This window comes from Eumetopias jubatus, unplaced genomic scaffold (assembly GCF_037043125.1).
Source record: "Eumetopias jubatus isolate StellerSeaLion01/CBP00866 unplaced genomic scaffold, mEumJub1_p1.0 scaffold_16, whole genome shotgun sequence".
Classification (NCBI taxonomy): Eukaryota; Metazoa; Chordata; class Mammalia; order Carnivora; family Otariidae; genus Eumetopias; species Eumetopias jubatus.
The window spans coordinates 64583616-64605198 of NW_028274822.1; the positions used below are offsets into that span (position 1 = coordinate 64583616).

General features: G+C 49.0%; 2 protein-coding genes across 2 annotated transcripts in view; both read left to right on the plus strand.

Annotated features, from left to right (window-relative positions):
* The first annotated feature begins 2931 nt into the window (after positions 1 to 2931).
* Positions 2932 to 7335, plus strand: RTL10 (retrotransposon Gag like 10). Its single transcript, XM_028094790.2, is given in 5 exon segments — positions 2932 to 3019; positions 5092 to 5448; positions 5450 to 5600; positions 5603 to 5675; positions 5677 to 7335. Coding segments are annotated over 4 exon segments (1149 nt in total). The 5' UTR covers positions 2932 to 3019; positions 5092 to 5301; the 3' UTR covers positions 6455 to 7335.
* The window catches only part of GNB1L (G protein subunit beta 1 like), a 66753-nt gene continuing 48107 nt past the window's right edge, over positions 2938 to 21583 (plus strand). Inside the window, exon 1 of the mRNA XM_028094792.2 lies at positions 2938 to 3019. The gene's annotated coding sequence lies outside the window, so the exon portion shown is untranslated. The remainder of the gene's footprint in view (positions 3020 to 21583) is intronic.

The window sequence follows — 21583 nt, forward strand, 5'->3', positions numbered from 1 at the left end:
TATATTGTCAATTGATCTTTGACAAGGGTGCCAAGACTATTCAATGGGAAAAGGACAGTCTTTTCAACAAATGATACTGGGAAAACTGGATATCCACATGCAAAAAAATGAAGTTGGACCCTTATCTTAAACCAAGTTGTATAAAATGGATCAAAGACCTAAACATAAGGGTTAGAACTATAAAACTCTTAGAAAAAAAAAAAAAACGGGGAAATTTCCATGACATTGGATTTGGCAATGATTTGGATATGACACCAAAATAACAAAAGAAAAAATGGGTAATTTGACTTTATCAAAATTTAAAAGTTTTGTGCCTCAAAGGAAACCATCAAGAGACTGAAAAGCCACAGAATGAGAGAAAATATTCACAAATTATATATCTGATGAGGGATTAATATCCAAAATTTACAAAGAACACCTACAACTCACCAACAACAAAACAAAAAAAACCCAATTAAAAAATGGGCAAAGGACTTGAACAGAAACTTCTCCAAAGAAGATATACAAATGGCCAATAAACACATGAAAGGATGCTGAATTTCAGTCATCGTTAAAATTAAAACCATGCAATACCACTTCACACCCATTAGGATGGCTATTATCAAAAACACACAAACAAATAAACAAACCCAGAAAAGAATAAGTGTTTGTGAGGATGTGGAGAAATTGGAACCCTTGTGCATTGCTGGTGGGAACATAAGATGATGCAACTGCTATGGAAAAGTTTGGCAGTTTCTCAAAAAGTTAAACATAGGATTACCATATGATTCAGCTATTCCACTCCTAGCTATATACCTAAAAACAAAACGTGGTATGTACATATTATTGAATATTATTCAGCCTTAAAAAGGAACAAAAATTCTGATAGGTGCTACACTGTGAACCTCTTAAACATTATTCGAAGTGAAATGACAAATAATGTATGATTCCACTTAGATATGAGATACCTAGAGTAAGTAAATTAATGTAGACAAATTGGAATAGAGGTTACCAGAGGCTGGGACAGAGGTAGCGATGAGGAATTAGAATGGATACAATTTCTGTTTGGGGTGATGATAAAGTTCTGGAGATGGGTGGTGGTGAAGGTTGCACAACAGTGTGAATATACTTAATGCCACTGAATTGTACACCTAGAAATGGTTTTAAAAGGGTGAATTTTGTTATGTATATTTTACCACAATTAAAAATATATATATATATACATAGAAGATGGCCTGAATGAAAGCAATTTGAATCAAAAATGGTGATTTCTGATAGGCTGGCCTATTAGTTTTTTACACAAGCCTGCTGCCTGCTCTCTGCTGACCCGCCTTGAGTTGGCCTGAGCTGCCTAGTGCCTGAGGTAAGCCAAATTGTCAGGAACTCCCCCGCTCCTTTGAGGCAGGAAGTTTAAATTATCAGGTCAATTAGGAAAGATACAACCGAAAAATACAAGTTTCATTCACACTTCAAGGAGGCGTTTCCTGGCTGGGTGCCACTTTTATTATTTTTGGCGGAGGTGGCTGAAAGCCCCACAGACCCAAGTAAAGGTACAATGTGATCTTTGATTCGCGTTTCAAAGATCAAAGAGAGTGAGTTTGGGTGTAAATGCAGATAACATTTCAGAGATGGTTTCATGAAAGGAGTCATTAGACCAGGACAGAAAGGGAGCTGGTCTCTTACGTGTGTGTTCGCCTTGAGAAACATCTTTTTCCAGTGAATTCGGCTGCTGATGGCCCTAATAATTTCTGGCCTGCATCCAGGTCCTTGGCCCACAGGGCATTTGGTCTTTGGGCTGGGGGGCCGGCACCCCTCCCACCTCTTGTCTAGGCACCTTAAGCACACGGAGAGGAGACATGGGGCGGTGCACGCGAGAAGCACTCAACCTCATGCTCCACTCGCTTTTGCAAAGTCTCTGGGTGATGACTGGGCATGCCACTCCTGGGCAGCAAACTTGGCCTTGGCAGCCTGCCCTCATTGTCCTCTCTCGGTCCAGCCTCGACCGGGGTAGGCAGCACAAACCCACCCACTAGAAAACCCACAGGCTTGCCAGCCCCTAGGCATGCAGGTGGGGAGTCCTCACTGCCAGCCCTGCCCTGCCCTCCAGCTCCTGGGCCGGAGGTATGTAGAACCAGGCACTGGGTGGTGAGAGACACTTTCCATGGAAGCACTACTGCCTCTCTATGCCCAAACCCTCCCTGATGCCCTCTGTCCCCAGCATCCCTTCTGACGTTCCGTAGTGCCCCAATGCCCAGCTGATGGAGGGCAGTGGCAATGGCTCAAACATCTCCGCTCAAGCATCTCTGGGGGAGCTAGGTGGGTGCCCGGCCCGTCCCTCCAGCTATCCGTTCCTCAGCCCCAGCGCGTTTCACGTCTGCCTGCGGGACACCGCCAGTCCTGGCCGCCCCACGCCTGCGAACGCCTCCTGAAACACTCCAGGTACCTCGCGCGGCCGGGTTGAGCGCGCTCCCATGACTCCCCGCGCCGCACTGCTGCGCTGGCAGCGCCTGGAAGCGCCTGCGCGGTCCTGGGCCCCAAGGCTCAGGGCGCAGGCGCGGCCCTGCCGGGAGGCCAGCGTAAAACGTATGGGGCGGTGCGCGCACACAGGGGGCGTGGCTGCGCGACGTATTCAGCCTCTGAGCGCTGAGCGGGGTCGACCCCGTGTCGCTATTTTCGGCCGGAGGGTCAGGGGGGTGGCGGGAACCCGAGTTGACGGCTGGGGCCGCGCCTCTCCATCTCTTCCTAACTACCTGTCTGCAGAGAAGCGCTCGGAGTCCCCGGACTGGGTCCCAGCTGTCCTTCCGAACGGCGAGCCTCAGTTTCTCGGTCCGCGCCGCAGACTGGGGAGATCCTGAAGTCATTTTCGGGTGCTTCCCGCGGTCTTCGGAGGTCGCCCCCGCGTCCCGCCTCGCCTCACGGCGGCCGATATTGTTCTGCACTTTTTAGGTGGCACTTGAACTCGCCCTGGGAGGGAGACCGGTCCGCAGTCTCCAGCCGCAGATCCGTGGACCCTCTTCACGGACGCTTCGCGCAGCCTCAGGTAGGTCGGCTTCTTCTTGCAGGGGGACTTGTGAGCTCATTTCCCGGCGGTTTCCTGCATGGCGTTTGCGGGAGGGGTGGTGCAGTGGTCCGCCCTCCACTTGCTATGAGGCTCTGGGCACGTTATTCTATCCCCGGGGCCCCTCGTCTCCAGCGTTATCGGTGCTTTTTGGCTTTGCGGAGGCAAATGCGCGTGCGTCCTGGTACGTGCTCCTTGAGTAGAGCGCTGTGCAGTCCAGGAGAAGGGCCCAAATTCCTCAGTGTTAGGGTGGGGAGAGAAGGGATAGAGGTCAACAGACTGGTAGCCAAGGCGCCAAAGTGTTAAGAGACCCAGGCTTAGGAAGGTTCAGGCCCGTCAGGGCTGGCTGGTTGGAGCAAGGGAGCCTTCTCTCTCAGGCTGCGGGGGCCACACAGGCATGCTGATGAGCAGGCAGGGGACAGCTAGGGTTCTGATTGGGGGTGGGATTTGGGGCTGGGAGGAAGCCAGGGCAGAGACCTGGGTAGTGGGCACTGTCTCCTGGGCATGGGATGTGGGTTTTGCATGCAGCCTGGCACTTAACCTCAGATTGGTGGCAGGAGCTGGGGTGTGGTTCGCAGTCACTGGTTTTCAGAATTCGATGACGGACTGAACTGGACTCACAAGTGGACTGCATTTGTGTGCTGCCCCTTGGGCCACTGCCGCTGGCAGGCTCTGGCATATCCTTTTACTGTGTTAGGATGGGAAGGGCTTTCAGGTGGAAGAACCCCCACAGAGTGAGGGCTGTACCTGAGAGGTTCCAGAATGCTTGGGTGGCAAAGGTAGGTGCTCTTGGCCCTAGCAGCTTCGAGTGCTGCAGGCTACCCTGGGAGGTGCTCAGCAGAAAGACCAGCAGAGCTGTGTCTCCCTGGAGGAGCTCACTCTAATGGGGATAGGAGAGATAAACACATGGGCAACTATGCGCAAAGGTGTGTGCAGGCCGTGGTGGCCCGACGTGAGTTGGTGGAGCATCAGGGTCTGTGTGGAGGAGTTGCAGAGTGTGTTCTGTGGTGGCTATGAGTGGACCTCCCTTTGCAGAGAGACTGAGGAGGAGGCCACTATCAGGCTGGGCAGTGTGAGAGCCCTGAGAGAGGGCTCCTAGCGTTGGAAGGGAACTGTATCTGGTGATGGTTGCAGCCTCCTTTTCCCCTGTGGGGCTCTTTGGGCTGCTCAGGGTTGGTGACCATTGCTCTCCAGGCCCTTTATAGCAGTGACTTTGGGGTGGTGAAAGAAGACGTAGCAAGTGGAATTAAACTTGGGGGTTTGGATGCTGGGCTGTCTATAGGAATGGGGACGCAGGGAGGTGGTGTTTGGGGGGGTGGCATTGCCAGCAGGCTACACTCTTGAGTGGTGAGGTGAGTCTGGAAAGCACGGGTGGGGAGGCTGGAGGGCACAGAGAATAGCAGGTCCCTAGGCTTCTGTTGGGCAGAAAGGTAGCACCTTCCAAGCTCCTAGTGCTTTGATGTTAAAGGATCTTGTGACACTGTCTACTTACTTAACAGTCACAGTGTTTGGGGCGACTAGGTGACTCCTTAGTGGATTGAAAGGTAGTTCATAACCAGCATGGTCATGTGTGATGGTTAAGCTGTGGTCTTTAGAGCCAGGTTCAGCTGCCTCCATCACTTACTGGTGGTTGGGGTGTGGCCGCAGACAAGTGACTTCACTCACCACTCTGCCTCTGGTACGATGAGAGTACCAGCCTCATCAGGGGGTCAGTGTTTGGCACAGATAGAGCACTCAGTAAAAGGTAGCTACTGTTCGTTCTCCTGAAACTCCCTGACAGCCAGCCAGCCCATCCAAGGAAACCCTGGGGGTTCCAATCTGGCCCCCTTTCCTTCTCCTGGGACTGACAGCATCTGCCATCACGCCTTGCCCATGAAACATCACAGGTGGCATTTGCCCACCTTCTCAGACCTCCCAGCCCTGCCTCCTGGGCCTCCTTCCACTCAGAGCTCCTGGTTGGGTACCTGGGGTTTGCCTGCTTAGTGCCTCCTCCTGCTGCCCAGTGGAGGTGGTTGGGCCTGGTTCCCGCTATTCCCCACCTTGTTTTTGGACAGATTGCCTTGGATGGTGGCCTGCGTCTGACAGTCCCATCAGCTCTTCTCAGCGCTCCTGAGGCCACAGCTGTCAGCTCCTCTGACCCTCAGCACTTGCCTGGAACGCCTGGGTTTGCCACACCCCTTTTCAGCCCATCTCTGTCCTGTTGTGTCATGCCCACCCTCCCGCTGTGCTGTCTCTTCCTTTCTTCCTCCTTCCTCTTATAGTCGATGTGGCAACTCCCCTCTGTTCCCAGCATGCCTCTTGGCCGGCGCCATTGGCAGGGCCCTTGCAATCCCATCCGGGCAGCAGCCTATTACACCAATGCACACCCTTGGCAGCAGATGGACCAGGTCTCTCCTGGGGTCACATATGCCCCCCCTAGTGGATCCCTGGATTGAGCGGCCCTGCTATGGGGACCCTGTGTGTGCACGCACGACCTTGGAGCAGAAGAACACGGCCATTAGTGCTCCCGGCAGTAAGCCCACAGAAAGGGGGCCCCCGGCTCTGCACATGCCTGGCCCATGGCCCCCAGGGTGGACTTCCACTGAGTGCCAGTCTCATACCCACGCACCTTTGATGGCTCCCCAGGGCTTCTGGACCAGTATGTCCTTTTGCTTTGAGCACTATCAGGACAACCTCACCTGCATCTTCGAGATCCTAGGTCACCTGATGGACTGAGCCCAGGTGTGGGCAGCCCCCTACGTCGATGGGGACCTGCCCCTTCCTGACAATTATGAGCTCTTCTGCCAGGATCTCAAGGAAGTTGTTCAAGACCTGAACAGTTTCACTGAGTACCGTGCTGTAGCACCTTGCTTCCTGCCTCGAGCCAGCCACCAGTGGCCTCCAGAGCTGCCTGTGGTGAAGCAGTACTTAGCTAGGTACTCACAGGCCCTGGCACTCAACATGGGTGCTGTCCCAGTTGCTGTGGCCACCCCTGCTGTTTGTAGTTCCAACTCGACATCCAGAAATACTCTCCCTGAACAGCAGTGGGCCAAGGAGAACAGCCCTGGGTCTGTGGAGTCCTCCATCTTGTCTACTTTTACATGCAGCACTGATCCTGGTCCTGTGGGGCCAACCTCGTCCCAGGCAGGGGACGTGACCCCTACATCTGTCCCTGTACCTTCAAGATCTGCTAACCTGCCTGCTCAGAAACCAGATCCAGTTCCACCAGGGGGTCCAGAACCCCAGAAGACAGAGGAGGAGGTTTCTGAGACAGAGGTAGACCAGGAGACATCCTTAGGTACCCCACAGTGCGTGGTGAACACCTCAGAGGCCCCAGGAGACCTAACAGTTTCCCCACTCCCCACCCCACAGCCCTGGATTCTGCACACAGCCCAGGCAGATGCAACAGTGCTCCTTGTGATGGAGTGGGCTACATAGTTGAGGACCCCCACAGCCCTTCAACAGGGTGGGGTGGCTTTCCCAGATATTGCTGTATCCACTTGTTTTATTGCTGGGCAGGAGCTGCACCTGTTTGGGCTCTGCTCTGAGCCCTTGTCTCCTTCACCACCCCACCACCTGTTATAGCAGAATATTGGGCTCTATGCTGTGCCTCTCATCCTCTGACTTCCCCAGTGGCCCAGAAGCTGCCTCCTCAGCTGCATTTCCACTGGTTGGACAGAGTTTTATACAGCAGTCCTCATCAGATATTTGTATGTCTTTATAACCGCTCCACTCCCCAGAGCCCTTTGTTCAATGTTGGCTGGACTAGGTCTGCCATGTCAGCCCTATTTGGATCTGTCCCTGGATGGTGTCTCTGCTTTGGCCCCCTTCCCCATCTTGGCTCCCTGTGACCTCTGTCCTCTGGGCTGGAATTTAAGGAAGGCTGCATGGAGGAAGCAGCCACTTTGATCATTTAGTATGAGTGGGATGGCAGAGAAAAATGCTTCCCTATGCGTTTACCAGCAGCCTTGGCCAACTAGGGAGGTGAGATACAGACCTCCTTGCCAGTCTAATTCAGTGTCAGGCATTTTCCCCTTTTGTATATTAAGATTGCAGTTATGCCTGGTTTTCTTCAGAAGTTGGCATGAATTTCTGTGTCTCCGTGCCTTTGCCCATGTTGCCCTCCCACTTTCTGCTCTTCAGCAATCCCTGCCTCCCTGCCCACTCTTACACATTGCTGACTCAGCACTTAAACCATAACGCTATAAATGACTTGTATCTTTGGGTAGACTATGAGCCCCTAGGGCAGGGGCTCCATCTTGATCAGCTTTGCATCCCTGGTACACAATTTGGTACTCATTAAACATATGTTGAATTTATGGCTCAGCTTGTGGTGTGGTGGCTGCTGATGAGCAGACCCTTATTTTGTTAGCCAGAACACTGTTGCCTGTTCTGTCGGGAACAGGCTAGGCCCTAGCCATGAGTGCTCTAGGTCGGTGTTGGAGGTGTGGTTTCTGGTGGGGGCTTTGAGAATTGAAGAGTCTGGTTGAAGGACGGAGTTAGGACTGGCAGGTAGAGTGTGGTTTTGAGAACTGACTTCCTAGAGCTGGAGGTGAAGTGAGGAGCAGGCAGCAGACCAGAGCTATGAGGCTCAGGGGCCAGAGGATTGGAATGAAAAAAGACCTGTACTGTACAAGGATGGGTTTTCTAATAATGAGAACTGGGCTCAGAAGCTCCCTTAAACCAAATTTAACACAGGATGGGTACAGTGTATCTACCCAGAGGAACAATTAGATAAGAGTGTCAAGTCTCTTCAGTTTTATAATTGTGAAACACTTTCCTGGAAAGTAGGAAGAAAAAATAAATGGAAATGTGAACTGCTACTAAAACTAGTTATTTTAGAGAAAAATTAGTAATAAACATCTGGTAAAAATTTTTAAAATAGACATGTTGGGATTATTCAGTAATTGTCACTTTAAAAGGTTCTGGGTTCAGATGGTTTTATGCGTGAGCTATTTTAAGGCACAGATGCCTTGTAAATAAAACAGTTGCAAGTCTTAGAAATAAGTGGGAAGCTGATATAACCCTAAAAGCAAACAAGCAAGCTAACAGAAGAAATCACTGTGCAGCCTTGATTCTGATCAAGTGTGGGAAATCCCTGTACATTGTAACTCAGCCCCAGATGCACTGCTGCCCCTCCACACTATTGCTCAGTTCTGGACCCTCCTTTTTCAAACCCAGCTCAGACTGCTTCCCACCCCCACCCACTGGCCTACCAGTGGGTCTGATATTGTTGACCATATCTTTTGAGTTGGTAAGATGTCTCTGACAAGAGAACCTGGGGTTACTCTCTGGAGTGATGGCCCAGTCACTTAGTTGACATTCCCACTGTTGCTGGCCTCTGTGCAGGACACCTTTCTCATCTACATTTAGTGGACTTGAAGTGAATCCCTTTCAGCTCAAGATTGCCATCTTCCCTTCTGACTGCCCCCCCCGCCCCTGCCGCCATTACCATCTCCCTTGGGCCCCAGACAGCTCCTGCCAGCTTGGTTTGTAGTCTGGCATACCTCTCCTCAGGGCCAGCTCTCCCAAGGCAGGCCCAAGGGGATCTGCGGTGAGGCCAGATGACCTGTCTTTTAATTTGGAAAATGGGCCCTATTGTGGCTGGGCTCTCATCACAAAGGAAAAGAAACAAGGGCAGGGCCTTAGAGGCAAAGGCAAGGTTGCCAGTTCTTGGGTGCCCTTGTGGGTGGGATCAGGAGAGGATGGGAGGGCTCTGGCATGGCCTTGCAGATAGGCAGTGCATATGGTGTTGCAGAGTGACAGTTTCATTGGCAGCCATTGCTGTGCCCTGTCTTTGGGCAGATGCAATGACCTAGCTGCTTTCCTGTTCTGAGCGAGGAGAAGGAACAGAGAGCCAGCAGAGGAGGCCCTGCCATGCATGACGGGAGGAAGATCCTTGGGTCATTCGCCACTCCCAGCTCTTCACACACAGGTGGGCTAGAGGAGGCTGCTCCTGGGAGCAGGACAATCTGGCAGGGTTTGCTGGTTCTGCTCAGGGTCTGGCCGATGTGCTGGGGTCTGCCTACCGGATCATCGTGCCCGTCCCATACTTGGCCTTGGAAATAACCTGGAGATTTTATTTCCTAAAGATAGGACACAGTGGGCACTACGGAAGGGTTTTTAAAGTACATGTTTCCAAGGAAAATTTAACACCAGAAGTATTATGGATACGGTCCTATGAGAGAACTTTTTATAAAGCTGCAACAATGAAAATACTTGGAATTGGTGTGGGTGGATGAACAGAGGAGAATAGAAAACTTTGAAATAAAGCCAAATAAATGCAGGAATTTAGTTCATACTGAAGGTATTGTTTCAAATTAATGGGGGTGAAATGGATTATTTAGTAAAAGGAGTTGGAACAACTGGTTAGCCATCTGGAAAATAGTAAAACTGCATATCCACCTCACTCTGTGCCAGGCTCCACTCCAGATGGATTAAAGATTTCAATATTTAAAAACATAAAAGTACTACAGGGAGGTATGGGTGATTTTTTTTTTTCTGCCTGTGATCCCAGAACTTTAAAAGTTCTAGGTATCCAGAATTGCTGAAGGTATGGAGAAAGAAGCTTTTTCCTGCTGTTGGTGGGAATATCAAATACTACAGTTCACCCACATAACATTTCTAAGTACACACACCCTGACCACTTGCCTATGTGCAGATGGCTGTTGTTCTTCCTCAGTGTGGGGCTTCAGAGCATGGACTTGAGCTTGGTCACACCTTGCCTCCACTTGCAAGCTCATGGTCTGTGGTGTCACCTGACCTCATAAGGCGGTGGGAAGATCGAATGAGATAAAGCCTGTGCAGTGGCTGGAGCCCTGTCAAGTGCCTAGTGGGCACTCACTGCATTAACAGCAAAGCTGGAAACAACCCAAAGGCCCTATAGTATGGAGTGAGGTAAATAGAGCTGTTGTCCTGTAACATCAGTCAGGTTGAGCCAGATTGTGCTGCAGTCAAAACCTCCCAAGTCTCACTACTCATCTGTCACAGACCAGCTGGGATGGCCCTTGCCCATTGCAGAGGACCTGTGCTGACAGGAGTTCACTGGACACATTCTCCACAACCACAGAGGCAGGAGAAAGATCACAGTGAACCACAAGTGATACTTATCCCTCCTTTTCCATTACAGTGGCCAAGGGAAGCTGCCAAACCACACCTGAGTTCTGAGGGATGAGCGGCTAATCCTCCCGTGGGGTGGGGCCATTAGCATGGAGAAGGTGAACCTGATGCTCAATAGTGACCCTAACCCGTCGCCAAAGTGGGGGCAGGCCTGCATCAATACCCGTGGAAAGGTGCCTGTGAGCTTACTAAGGCTGCGGGGCTTAAACAACAGAATGTATTTCTCCCAGTTCTGGAGGCTGGAAGCCCAAGATCAAGGTGCTGGCAGGGTTGTTTCTCCTGCGGTCTGTCCCCTTGGCTTGTAATGGCCATCTGCTCCCTGTGTCCTCAACATGGTTGAGACCACAAGATGGTCTCTGTGCCTGTCCTAATTTCCTCTTATAAGGACACTAGTCCTATTGGATTAGGGGCCACCCATATGACCTCATTTAACATTAATTTCCTCTTTAGAGGCCCTGTCTCCAAATAGAGTCACATTCTGAGAGGGTAGGGGCTAGAACTTCAACTTCAGGTGAATTTGAGGTCGGGGTGGGGGGCACAATTTGCCCATAATAATGCCCAAGATGGATTTCTTGTTTTTCATTTTCGCAATTTCCAACAATGTTATGGTGAGCACCCTTTGGGCATCACCGAGTGGTGGGGTGCAGAGCCTCTCCAGGCCACAGCAGCAGAACATGCTGGGAACGCTTATTTCAGAAATCTTTGCCTGCCTGAGGGTAAAAAGACATTACCCTGTATTTCCCAGTTTTAATGTTTTGCCTTTTACATTGACTCTCAAGGCAGCTTGTGACTAATGGCGTGGTGTGCAGAGGGCTCTGCCGTGGTCATCAGATTGCCAGTGACGGGCAGGGCCCCTCCACCCATCTGTGCCAGACATGTAATAGGAGTGGGAATCGGTTTGAGATGTGGAGCCGCTGAGTTTGGGGGCTTGTGTTTTCCACAGTGTGACCTATCCTACCCTAACGAGTAGAGGCCCCTTTCCCCAGGTTAAGGATACCAAGCTGGCCCAGCCTGTCCATGGTGCCATCCTTCTCATACATGCCTAGCTCTCTGGTCTGGTCTGTCCTCACCAATGATCTAGCTTTATAGGGAGTCTTTATAGCGAGTCTTCATTATTTGGTAGAGAAAAGTTCCCACCTCCCCCTCCCCTCCACTGACACCTTGTTCTTTAAGTTGTCTTGGCTAGTTTTTTTTTTTTTAGATTTTTTATTTATTTATTTGAGAGAGAGAATGAGAGATAGAAAGCACGAGAGGGAAGTGGGTCAGAGGGAGAAGCAGACTCCCCGCTGAGCAGGGAGCCCAATGCGGGACTCGATCCTGGGACTCCAGGGTCATGACCTGAGCCGAAGGCAGTCGTTTAACCAACTGAGCCACCCAGGCGCCCTGTCTTGCCTAGTTTTAAGAACACATGTCATCATAAGCACAGGATGGTACAGGGGACCATGGCGTGTCCATTGCTTGCCTCCAGCGGTGGTCAGTCCTTATCTTGGGGGCGCTGTGTTGGTGGACTGCCTGGCTAAGTGAGCCGTGCCGGACAGCGGGAGTCCTGAGCTCACTTTCTCTTTGGGCTGTGGCGTCCTCATTTGTAAATGGGCAACATGATCTCTCTGTTACAAGGGTGTTGATGGTGAGCCTGGGAGGAGTCCCTGGCCTGCGGGGTGCCCTTGGCAGCCCATTCCTTCTCTCCTGGCCTCAGGGCTATACAGCCAGGGCTGGGGCCTGTGGGTGGTGGGTGCTCATCCACTTGCCAAGTGGGGCCACCAGACGGTGGAGAGGAACATTCTGGGCTGCTCTCCACCTGTGTGCCTGAGCAGCACGGGGCCTGGGCTAACAGCCCACACTCTGCCACACAGCTGGCGAAGTGTGGGTCCTTTCTGGTCAGTGTAGGGACGCCTGGCCCTGGGAGTGCCACATCTCATGCCCCATGGGGTCCTCAGTGCAGAGCGTCGTTCACCTTGACACTTTTGCACCATAGCCAAGGTTTTCTGAAGGCCATGGGTGGGGAGATGGGCAGCCTGTGAGGGCCTGCAGGGTAGGGGAATCCAGGAAGCATGGGGTGGCCAGGCACCTGATCCAGTGTGCTGTCCCCTAGGGCATGGCAGCCTTCCTACCACCAAGACCCTGTGTTCCTCTCCCTGAAAATCAGGGTGCAAATGGGAGCCATGGATGGTGACGGCCAGGAGGGTAACTCCGGGGCCAGTGCAGCTCTGCCCCTGTGTTCCCACCCTGCTCCAGGTGCCCACTTCACAATGCCCACCGTGGCCTCCTGGTCCCTATCATCATGTCCCCTGCCTCCATCCCCCTCCATCCCCCTCTACCCCCCACAAGTTGCTGAACTTTTGCAAGGCTCCCTTTGCTGCCTGTGTAAGGGAGAGAATTTCTGCCTTGCATGTGCTTGGAGGCAGCAGACAGGCCCCTCAGGGCTACCATCGCTGTCCCTGATCCTTCCCTCTCCCAAGGCTTCAATCAGGCGCTGCCAGTGACTGTTAGTGCCCGTGCACACATGTGAATGTGTGCACCTAGACACATGTATGTGCACAGACCGCACAGCCCATTGTGAACATGTGGTGTCTCTGTGGGCACGTAATTTGTACATCTGTGAGTGTGTGTGTTAGGTGGATGGGGGGCCTCCCCTGCCCGAGGTAGCCCCTGTCACAGGAGCAAACACATGCATCCCTATCAGAAAGTGTATCACCTTCACCATGGTTACAGACCCCCTCTCCAAGTGGGATCAGGTTCCCAGGAGCTGCCTGGGCACTAGCCCATGGGGATTGGCCTACTCCGTACCCAAGGTGAGAGTTGTCTGGGTGCTGTCGTCAGCACTGGGCAGTAGGCCGCCATGGACCAGAGCTCATGGCGGATGTGGGCCCCAGGGGCTGGTGCATGGGAATGGTCACACTTCCTGTAAAACAGCGAGCTTTTCTGTGTGTTCACCAGGGACAAAAATGCTGCTGGCCTGGCTGGCGTCCCACCCCTGCCTGTAAGTCTGTGGGGGCAGGCTGGCTGAAAATGCTCCTGAGTTGGACTTCCTTCCTGCCATCTTGCCAGGCTCCCTGGACCTGCTCCTGGGGGTGATGGGCGTCCTAGCTGCAGCTTGAGGTGCCTGTTTGTGGGGTGGCCCTGCCTGCCCGCCTCTGTCACCCAGCAGCCCCTCTCCCTGGCCTTTCCTTTCAGTTTAGCAAGATTGGCCTGTCCCCCGTCCCAAGCAGAAGTCTCAGTGGCCCAGCTCCGAAGCCCCTGCTGGCTGTGCGGCACATGGCCACACCTCACGCACTGCAGCTGCTAGTTTGTCAGACATCACTGTGCCTTTGTCCATGAGGCTCCGTCCTGCTGCCCCAGTGCAGTGTAACTCTGCCAGGCAGAGCACCCAGCAGGGACTTGGCTGTGGTGTGGCAGGGCAGGACAGGCATGCTGGTGGGAGGGCCGTGCTCACCTCTGCCTGGGCACCCATCAGACCACATGGACCTTGACCCCTGCAGAGGAGCCAGGTCCCAGGGGATGTGGCTGTACTTGGCCTCCATTGCCCTCTCCTCCAAACACAGTGGAGCCCTTCCAGAAGGGGTGCTCGCACACCTGGCAGGTTGGATGTCTAGACACAGTGTGGGGCACTGCCGGGTTTACTGCAGCCAAGGAGCTCCTATGGGGCCTGGGACAGTCCTGCCTGAGGTCGTGAATCTTCCTGGACAGGGCACCTTCCCCCTCAGAGGAGCCAGGAATGCATGAGTTTTGCAGGAGCGGAAGGTCTCCATGTTATGGAGTAAGTGACTTGCTGCTCTTGGGCAGAACAAGAAGCTTCAGGCCAAGGATGGAGGTTGCTGTCAGTCTGTCCCCCAAGGGCCTTCAGGAGTGCAGTACTCTTGACTACCACAGAAGCCTGTTGTTTCTACAGCTGTCCCCCAGATCTGCTTTGCAGCCTTTCTGGCCCATGGGGAGATGCCCTGCCCATACTTGAAGCTTGGAGGGGGCTCCTGGCAGCTGGGCTCTGCGGTTTTCTCAGTACACTCAAGAAACAGCCAGCACAGGGCCCTGTGGAACCTCAGGCCACCATCACCTGCTGCTCCTGGGACACGGCTGTGCCAGAGGCAGGCCGGCCTGGGACTGGCCTTTGGTCCCTTAAGAGAAGGGCTGCTGGAGGGTATTCTTTACACCCTCTCACCCCCGCGCCATACACACCCCCGCGCCGTACACATCAGTCACCGGGAGAGGTGGGGATGGCTACCGTTGGGGTGTGCACGTGCTGCCCACGGGGAAGGCGGGTGCAGGGATGGTGCCAGGCTCCCACCTCCCCATTGGACTCTGAGGCCTGTGGTGTGCAGGGCTGCTCATAGCACTGTCCTCCCTCCCTTCAGCCCTCCCTCCCAGGCGGGGCTGGCCGTGCTGCGTCCCCAGAACCCCTCCCTGGATCTGTATCTTTGAAGCCACGGATACTGACAGAGGATTCAATGAATCCAAGGTCGCCAGTCGGGCGTTGACAGATGCCCGGCCACGATACTATTTCTGATTTAATAACCGAATGGGAGGCTGGCCCTTGGTAATAATTAGGGCTAATTACTGAGGAGGTGTTGACAGACGGGCTGAGAGGAAACAAACTACCTTTATCCCCGGGCTTAGAGTCAGATTACCGGCCCAGTGCTATCTGCCCCTCAGAAAGTAGACGCTTCAATCACTCACCGAGGCTTCAAAGGGGAAAGGGCCCTGACAATGCATGGGGTTTGGAAAGGAGCAATGAAGTGCGCCTTTGACTCCGAATCGCCAAACGGAGCCCCATTCCAGAAATGGTTTCTTTGTGAAGTTTGAGTTACCCCCGGCAAACCTGCCTCCCTGGCTCGGGGCCGGGGAGGGGTGCAGTGGGCGCAGGCTGGGCGCAGGCTGGGACTGGCCCGCCCTGTCCTGATCCCTCCTAGGCTGGGCCTGTGCTTGGCAGCCCACGGGGCCTGAGCAGGGAGGTGCAGCATGCTTTCCTTGGCGCAGGGAGTGTGTCCAGTTCTTGTGGCTGTGAGCCGCAGGTAACGGGATAGGGATCTTACTATCTCAGCAGGCTTGTTCCTTCCCTTGTCTCATCTGGACATGCTTTCTTTTCTTTTCTCTCTCTTTTTTTTTTTAAGATTTTATTTATTTATTTGACAGAGACACAGCGAGAGAGGGAGCACAAGCAGGGGGAGTGGGAGAGGGAGAAGCAGGCCTCCCGCCGAACAGGGAGCCTGATGTGGGGCTCGATCCCAGGACCCTGGGATCAGACCTGAGCCAAAGGCAGACACTTCACGACTGAGCCACCCGGGCACTCCTGGACATGCTTTCTAAAGCTGTTGTGGGCAGGTCTAAGCTCTCTGGTTTGGTTTGGTTTGGTTTTTTAAGGGGGGAGGGGCAGAGGGAGAGGGAAAGAGAATCTCAAGCAGGCTCCCTGCCCAGTGCAGAGCTTGATCTCACAACCCTGATCATGACCTGAGCCAAAATCAAGAGTCAAGACGCTTAACCGACTGAGCCACCCAGGTGCCCTGTAGTCTGAGCTCTCTGGAAGGGACTGTGCCCTTGGCCTTATTTATGTCAGGACCACCCCTCTGGGGCCTGGGCGTCACTCACAGGGCTGCCCCCACCCCTGGCTTGAGTGATGAGCCAATGCTGTGGATGGGACACTGACCCCCCAGGGGCCTCAGCGATACGGTGATGACTTAGAACAGGGTTGTCCTAAGTTGTAGGCTGGTTTCTTATGCCTGTATGTGCACCTGCTGACTCCTCTGGGACTCCCTGCATTTCAAAGACCATGGAGGGCAGTGGTCAGACCTCCATTCCCCTGGTGGGAAGCAGCAGCCCTGGGAAGTTTCCCAGTGACCTGGCCTGGACCGCCCAGGTCGCTGTGTCTGTGATGTGGCTTCGAAGGGCCAGTTCTGGGACTCTTGCTGTAGTCTGTCCTGACCACAAAGGCAGGAGGGTGATGAAGCAGTACTCAGGACGGGCCTGTCCAGAGAGCATCTTTCTGGTTTCAGGTGTAGCCTGGGAGGCACAAAGTAAGTGGATCTCTGTTCCTGCCAGCCTGGAGGACCAGCCACTTCAGAGGTTTCCCACTTGGATGGCTGTATACTTCAAGGAAAGAATGAGCTGGTCTGGCTGGTGGAGAGCAGTCTTGTTAGATCAGCGTTCTTCCTTTCCCTGGCACGCTGCTCTGCTTCTGGAAGTGACCATGGTGGTGATGATGATGATGGTAAAAGTCATCAGCTAGTTTGCTTAGCTATTAGGGGCACTATTGATGAATTTAAATCTACTTCTGTGAGGGCAAAAATAGAATGGTGAATTATTTTAAATGGGATAAGCCCTTAAAAATTGGCATTAAATCTGTTTAAAGTCATCTAAGTGGAATTAGAAATTGTCTCTAAGCCAGAAAAGTCCAAGCAGGAAACTGGGTTTTCATAATGTGTTAGCAGTAACTCCAATTGACTGTAGCTTGAGAAAAAATAGCACAATATTGTCTAATATATTTTATTTGAAAAACAGCATCCCAGAAAATGGCCAAGAGAGCAGTGGCCCAGTACATTAACTTGTACACAAAAGTGTGCTTGAGCCCTTTTCTCTTCTTATTAACATCTTATGTGATTAGCATTGTACAGTTGTCTCAGTTGTGAACCAACACTGGTACATCATTAGTGACTTAAGTCCATATTTATTCAGATTTCTTGAGCTTTTACCTAATGTCCCCCTTCTGTCCCAGGATGCCATCCAGGGCATCACATTACATTTAGTTGTCAGGTGTCCTTAGTCTCCTCTGGGCTGTGACAGTTTCTTAGACTTCCCCTATTTGTATAGCCTTGACAGTTTTATGGGGTACCAGTCAGGTCTTTTGTAGAATGTTCCTCAGCTAGGATATGTCACGTGTTTTTCTCATGATTAGACTGGGGCTGTGGGTTTCCGGGATCCAGCCCTCAAAGACAAAGCACCATCTCATCACATATTAATGGTACATGCTGTCAAAATGACATTACTGCCTTGGTCACCTGGCTGAGGTAGTGGTTGTCAGGTTTCCTCTCCGTGAAGTTAGTCTTTTCTTTCCCTTTAGACTGTCCTCTTAGGAAGGAAATCAGTATGGGCAGCCCCTCACAAGGGGTGGAAGTTCTGCTCCACATCCTTGAAGGCCGAGTATCTACACAAATTATTTGGAATTTTCCTGCATGCAAGATTTGTCTACTCTCCCCTGTTTATTTATTTCTTCAATCATTTTATTATATCAATATGAACTCATGAATATCTGTTATTAATATGATCGTTACTATGAAATGTACTTAGAGTGAGTCTTAACACCTATCTTCACCAGCACCACCACAATCCCAACATAGAAACTGATCCATTACCTCAGAACTTTCCTCCTGCTCCCCCTTGGTGGTCAGCCTCTCCCCCGACTCCTGGCCCCCAGCCACTGCCCACCTGTGCTCTCTGCCTAGTTGGGCCAGAATGCCGTATAACTGGGCTCAGATTGTATGTAACCTTTCACTCACCATAATTCTCTGGAGATCCATCCATGTTGTTACATTTTTCAATAGTTTGTTCCTTATTATTGCTCAAGAGTATTCCATTCACCTATAGATGCTCATTTGGGGCAATGTGAGCAGAATTGCTGTACACATTCATGTACAGGCTTTTGTTTGCACATCAATTTTCATTTGTCTAGAATAAATATCCTGGCAATATGATACATGTATATTTCATTCTATAAGAAACTACCCAACTGTTTTCCAGAATGCTTGTACCATTTTGCATTCTTACGAACAGTGTATGAGAATTCTGTGCTCCACGTTTCCATCACCAAAACTTGGTTTTGTTCTTTTTTTTTAAGCCATTCTAATATTTGTGTTCAGTTCCATTTCATCTAAACTGTCAAGCTTATGTGCACTGAGTTGTTTATAGCATTTCCTTAATGTTTATTGTGTCTCGAGTGATAATCCTTCTTTCATGAGGATAGTTTGTTTCCTCTCCCTTTTTTTGTAGTTATTTGTCTAGATAGAGATTTGTCAATTTTATAAATCTTTCTAAAGAACTAATCTCTCGTTTTGTTGATACTCTATTGCTTTACTATTCTCTATTTCATTTGTTTCTGCTCTATCCTTATCATTTCCTTCCTTTAGCTTGCTTTGGGGCTTATTCTGCACCTCTTATTCTAGTTTCTTAAGGTGCAGACTACATCATTGATTTGAGACCTTTCTTTTTCTAATGCAAGCATTTTTTTTTAAAGTAATCTCTACACCCAGCATGGGGCTTGAACTCATGACCCTGAGATCCAAGAGTATTACACCCTACTGACTGAGCCAGCCAGGTACCCTGAATGTAGGCATTTAATGCTATATATTTTCCTCCATGCCTCCCTTTAGCTGCATCCTACAAATTTTGATTATTTTGTTTTTCATTTTTATTAAGTGCAGAATATTTTCTGATTTCTCTTGGGATTACTTACCTCTTTGACCAATTGAATATTTCAAAGTATATTGTTCATTTTCCAAATATTTGGAGATTTTCCAGTTTCCTTTCCATTATTGATTTCCAGGTTAATTCCATAACGTTAGTGAACATATTTTGTATGCTTTTGTTTCTTCTTCATTTTTTAAGGTTTTGTTTTATGACCCAGGATATGGTCTATCTTGATGAATATTCCATGTGCATTTGAGAAGAATGTGTTCTTTTCTGTTGGGTAGAGTATTTGCTTAATGTCAACAAGGTCAAGTAGGTAGATAGTATTAGGATTCTGTATGCCTTTTTGGCCACTTATTCAGCTAATTACTAAGGAGGAGTTTAAATCTTAGCTATAATTATGTATTTGTTTATTTCTGCTTTCAGTTCCATCAGCTTTTTCTTCATGAATTTTGAAGTTCTGTTGTTAGCTGAATACATATTTAGGACTCATGTCTTTTTGATGAATTGATACTTTTTATTATTTTGTATCTTTCTTATCCTTGGTAATATTCCTTTCTCTGAGGTCTACTTTCTGTGACATTAACATATTCTTTCCAACCAACTTTCTTTTATTGTATGTATAGTAGTTCTTTTTCATCTTTTTACTTTTAATCTGTGTTTTTATATTTAAAGTGGGTTTCTGCCAGATAACTTACATTTGGGCCTTTTTAAAAAAATAGGTTATAGTTGTTAGATCTGATAATTAACATGTTGAGAGTATTCACATTTACTGTAATCACTGATATGATTCTATTTTGTTCTACCATTTTGTTGTTTTCTCTTTTTCCTCTGATTTTTTTGGTTCTTCTCTCTCCTCTTTCCTGTCTTCTTATGAATTATTTAAATATTTTTAAATGCTCTGTTTAAATTTTTCTATTGGCTTTTTGGCTATATCTCTTTGTATTATATGTTTTTAATGGTTCTTCTAGAGATTGCAGTGTAAATGCTCAACCTTTCACAGTTTTCTTAGGGTTAATATTATTTTTCATTTCAAGTAAAATATGGAAGCCTTACAATCATATAGGTCCCCTTACCCTCCTGCCTTCATGTGTTAGCTGTTGTATTGAAAACCCTACCAGTGTTATCATTTTAACAATATACATGTTCACTTAAGAGGTGAACATTGTCTTTTATATTTACCTGGATATTTACTATTTCTCTTCCTCTCCCTTCTTGAAGTTCCACATTCCCTTCTGATTATCATTATTCTTGAGCTGTAGTATTTCCTTTAGGCCACATCTGCTGGCAAGAAAGTCTCTTAGTTTTCCTTCATCTGAGAATATCTATTTTTGCCTTCATTCCCAAAAGAGAAATTACTGGATATGGTTTTTTTCTTTCAATAACGATATTCCACTGTCGCTGGCTTCCATAGTTTCTGATGAGAAATCCACACTAATTCAGATTATTATTTCCCTATGTATGTGTCATCACTCTCCAGAATTTTTTCTTTATTATTTTTCAGCAGTTTAATTATGATGTGTTTGAATGTGGTTTTATCCTGCTTATGGTTCATTGAGTCCTTAAATCTATAAATTTTTGTCTCTTCCCAAATTTGTGAAATTTCAGGCAGTGATTTATTCAAGTAATTTTCCTGCTCCATTTCTTTCTCTTCTTCTCAGACTCCAGTTATGCGAATCTCAGACCTTTTACTGTTATTCCACAAGTCCCTGATGTTCTAATCATTTATTTCAATCTTTTTTCTTTCTGATTTTATATTAGATAAATTCTGTTGACCAATCTTCATATTCATTGGCTCTTTCCTTTATCATCTCCCATTCCATTATTGAATTTTTTTTTGTTTTGGATATTGTATTATTCAGTTTTGAAATTTCCTTTTTAAAAAATTGATTTATGTTTCTCTGCTGAGAACTTCTGTTCATGTATGTTTACCTTTGCCTCATGGAGCATAATTATAAAAGTTGCTTTAGAATCCTTATCTGATATTCCCAACATCTGAATAGTCTCAAGGTTGGCATCTGTAAGTTGACTTTTCCCTTGAGAACTGCTCTCATTTTCTGGTTCTTGGTATGTTGAATAATTTTGTATTATTTCCCAGACATATCCTGGTTGAGTGTTACATGGGGTCCTCTGGAGAATGTTGAGTTTTGTATTAGCAGGCAGTTAACCCAGTTAGAATTGGCAAACAAGTTCTGTCTTGCCCTTTGTGGGCTATGGTTTTAATCTCTTTTCAGTTTTCAAAGCTTTTGAGAGGCTCTTTTGGGTCTATCCCAGGCTTACGAAACTCAGGAGTGAGCGTGGGATTTTTATGGGTTCATTCACAGAATTAAGAGACCTTTTTCTTTAGCTCTTTCCTCTCTGCAGTTCTCCCCACAACTCCACACACACTCCATCCAGCAGGATCCCCTCCTCTTGGTTCCTCTGGCCAAAAAGACGGAGGTTTCTCTCAGAGTCACTTCTCCCACACAGTTCTGTGTCTAGGGCCCCTTCTTGGGACAGTGCTGAGAGAGAAGAGAAAAAAAAAAAAACCATCAGGGATTTCCTCTCACATTCTTTAGACTTTTTCTCTGTAAAGTTGTCCAGAAACTAGTCTAAGTTTTAGCCACTGCTGCCTTGCATCTATGCAAGCTGGGCCTACCCCAAGGCAGTGCCGCCAAGACATACTACTAAAAATGGGAAACTCATTCCCATACAGGTCACTTCTCCAAGGTTTTGCTTGCCTCCAAAACCTGCCTGTTATTGTTCACTTTTCAGAGTTTTTAGGTAATTGCTTTTTATATTTTGTCTAGAGTCTTTAGTTGCAGTCAGCCAGAGAGAGAGAGAGGCTATACTGAACTTACTTCATCCTGGCCAGATTCAGAAGCCTGTCAATGTAGTTTTAATTTACATTTCTCCATGAGTCATGTTAAGCATCTTTTTATATGTTTAAGGGCCATTTTCATTTTTTGTGAATGTGAATTCATGTCTTTTGCCCATTTTCTATTTGGTCTTTAGACTTTCCTTAATTTTGAAGATTTCTGTATATTCTAAAGATATTAGAATTTTATCTCTTTTGAC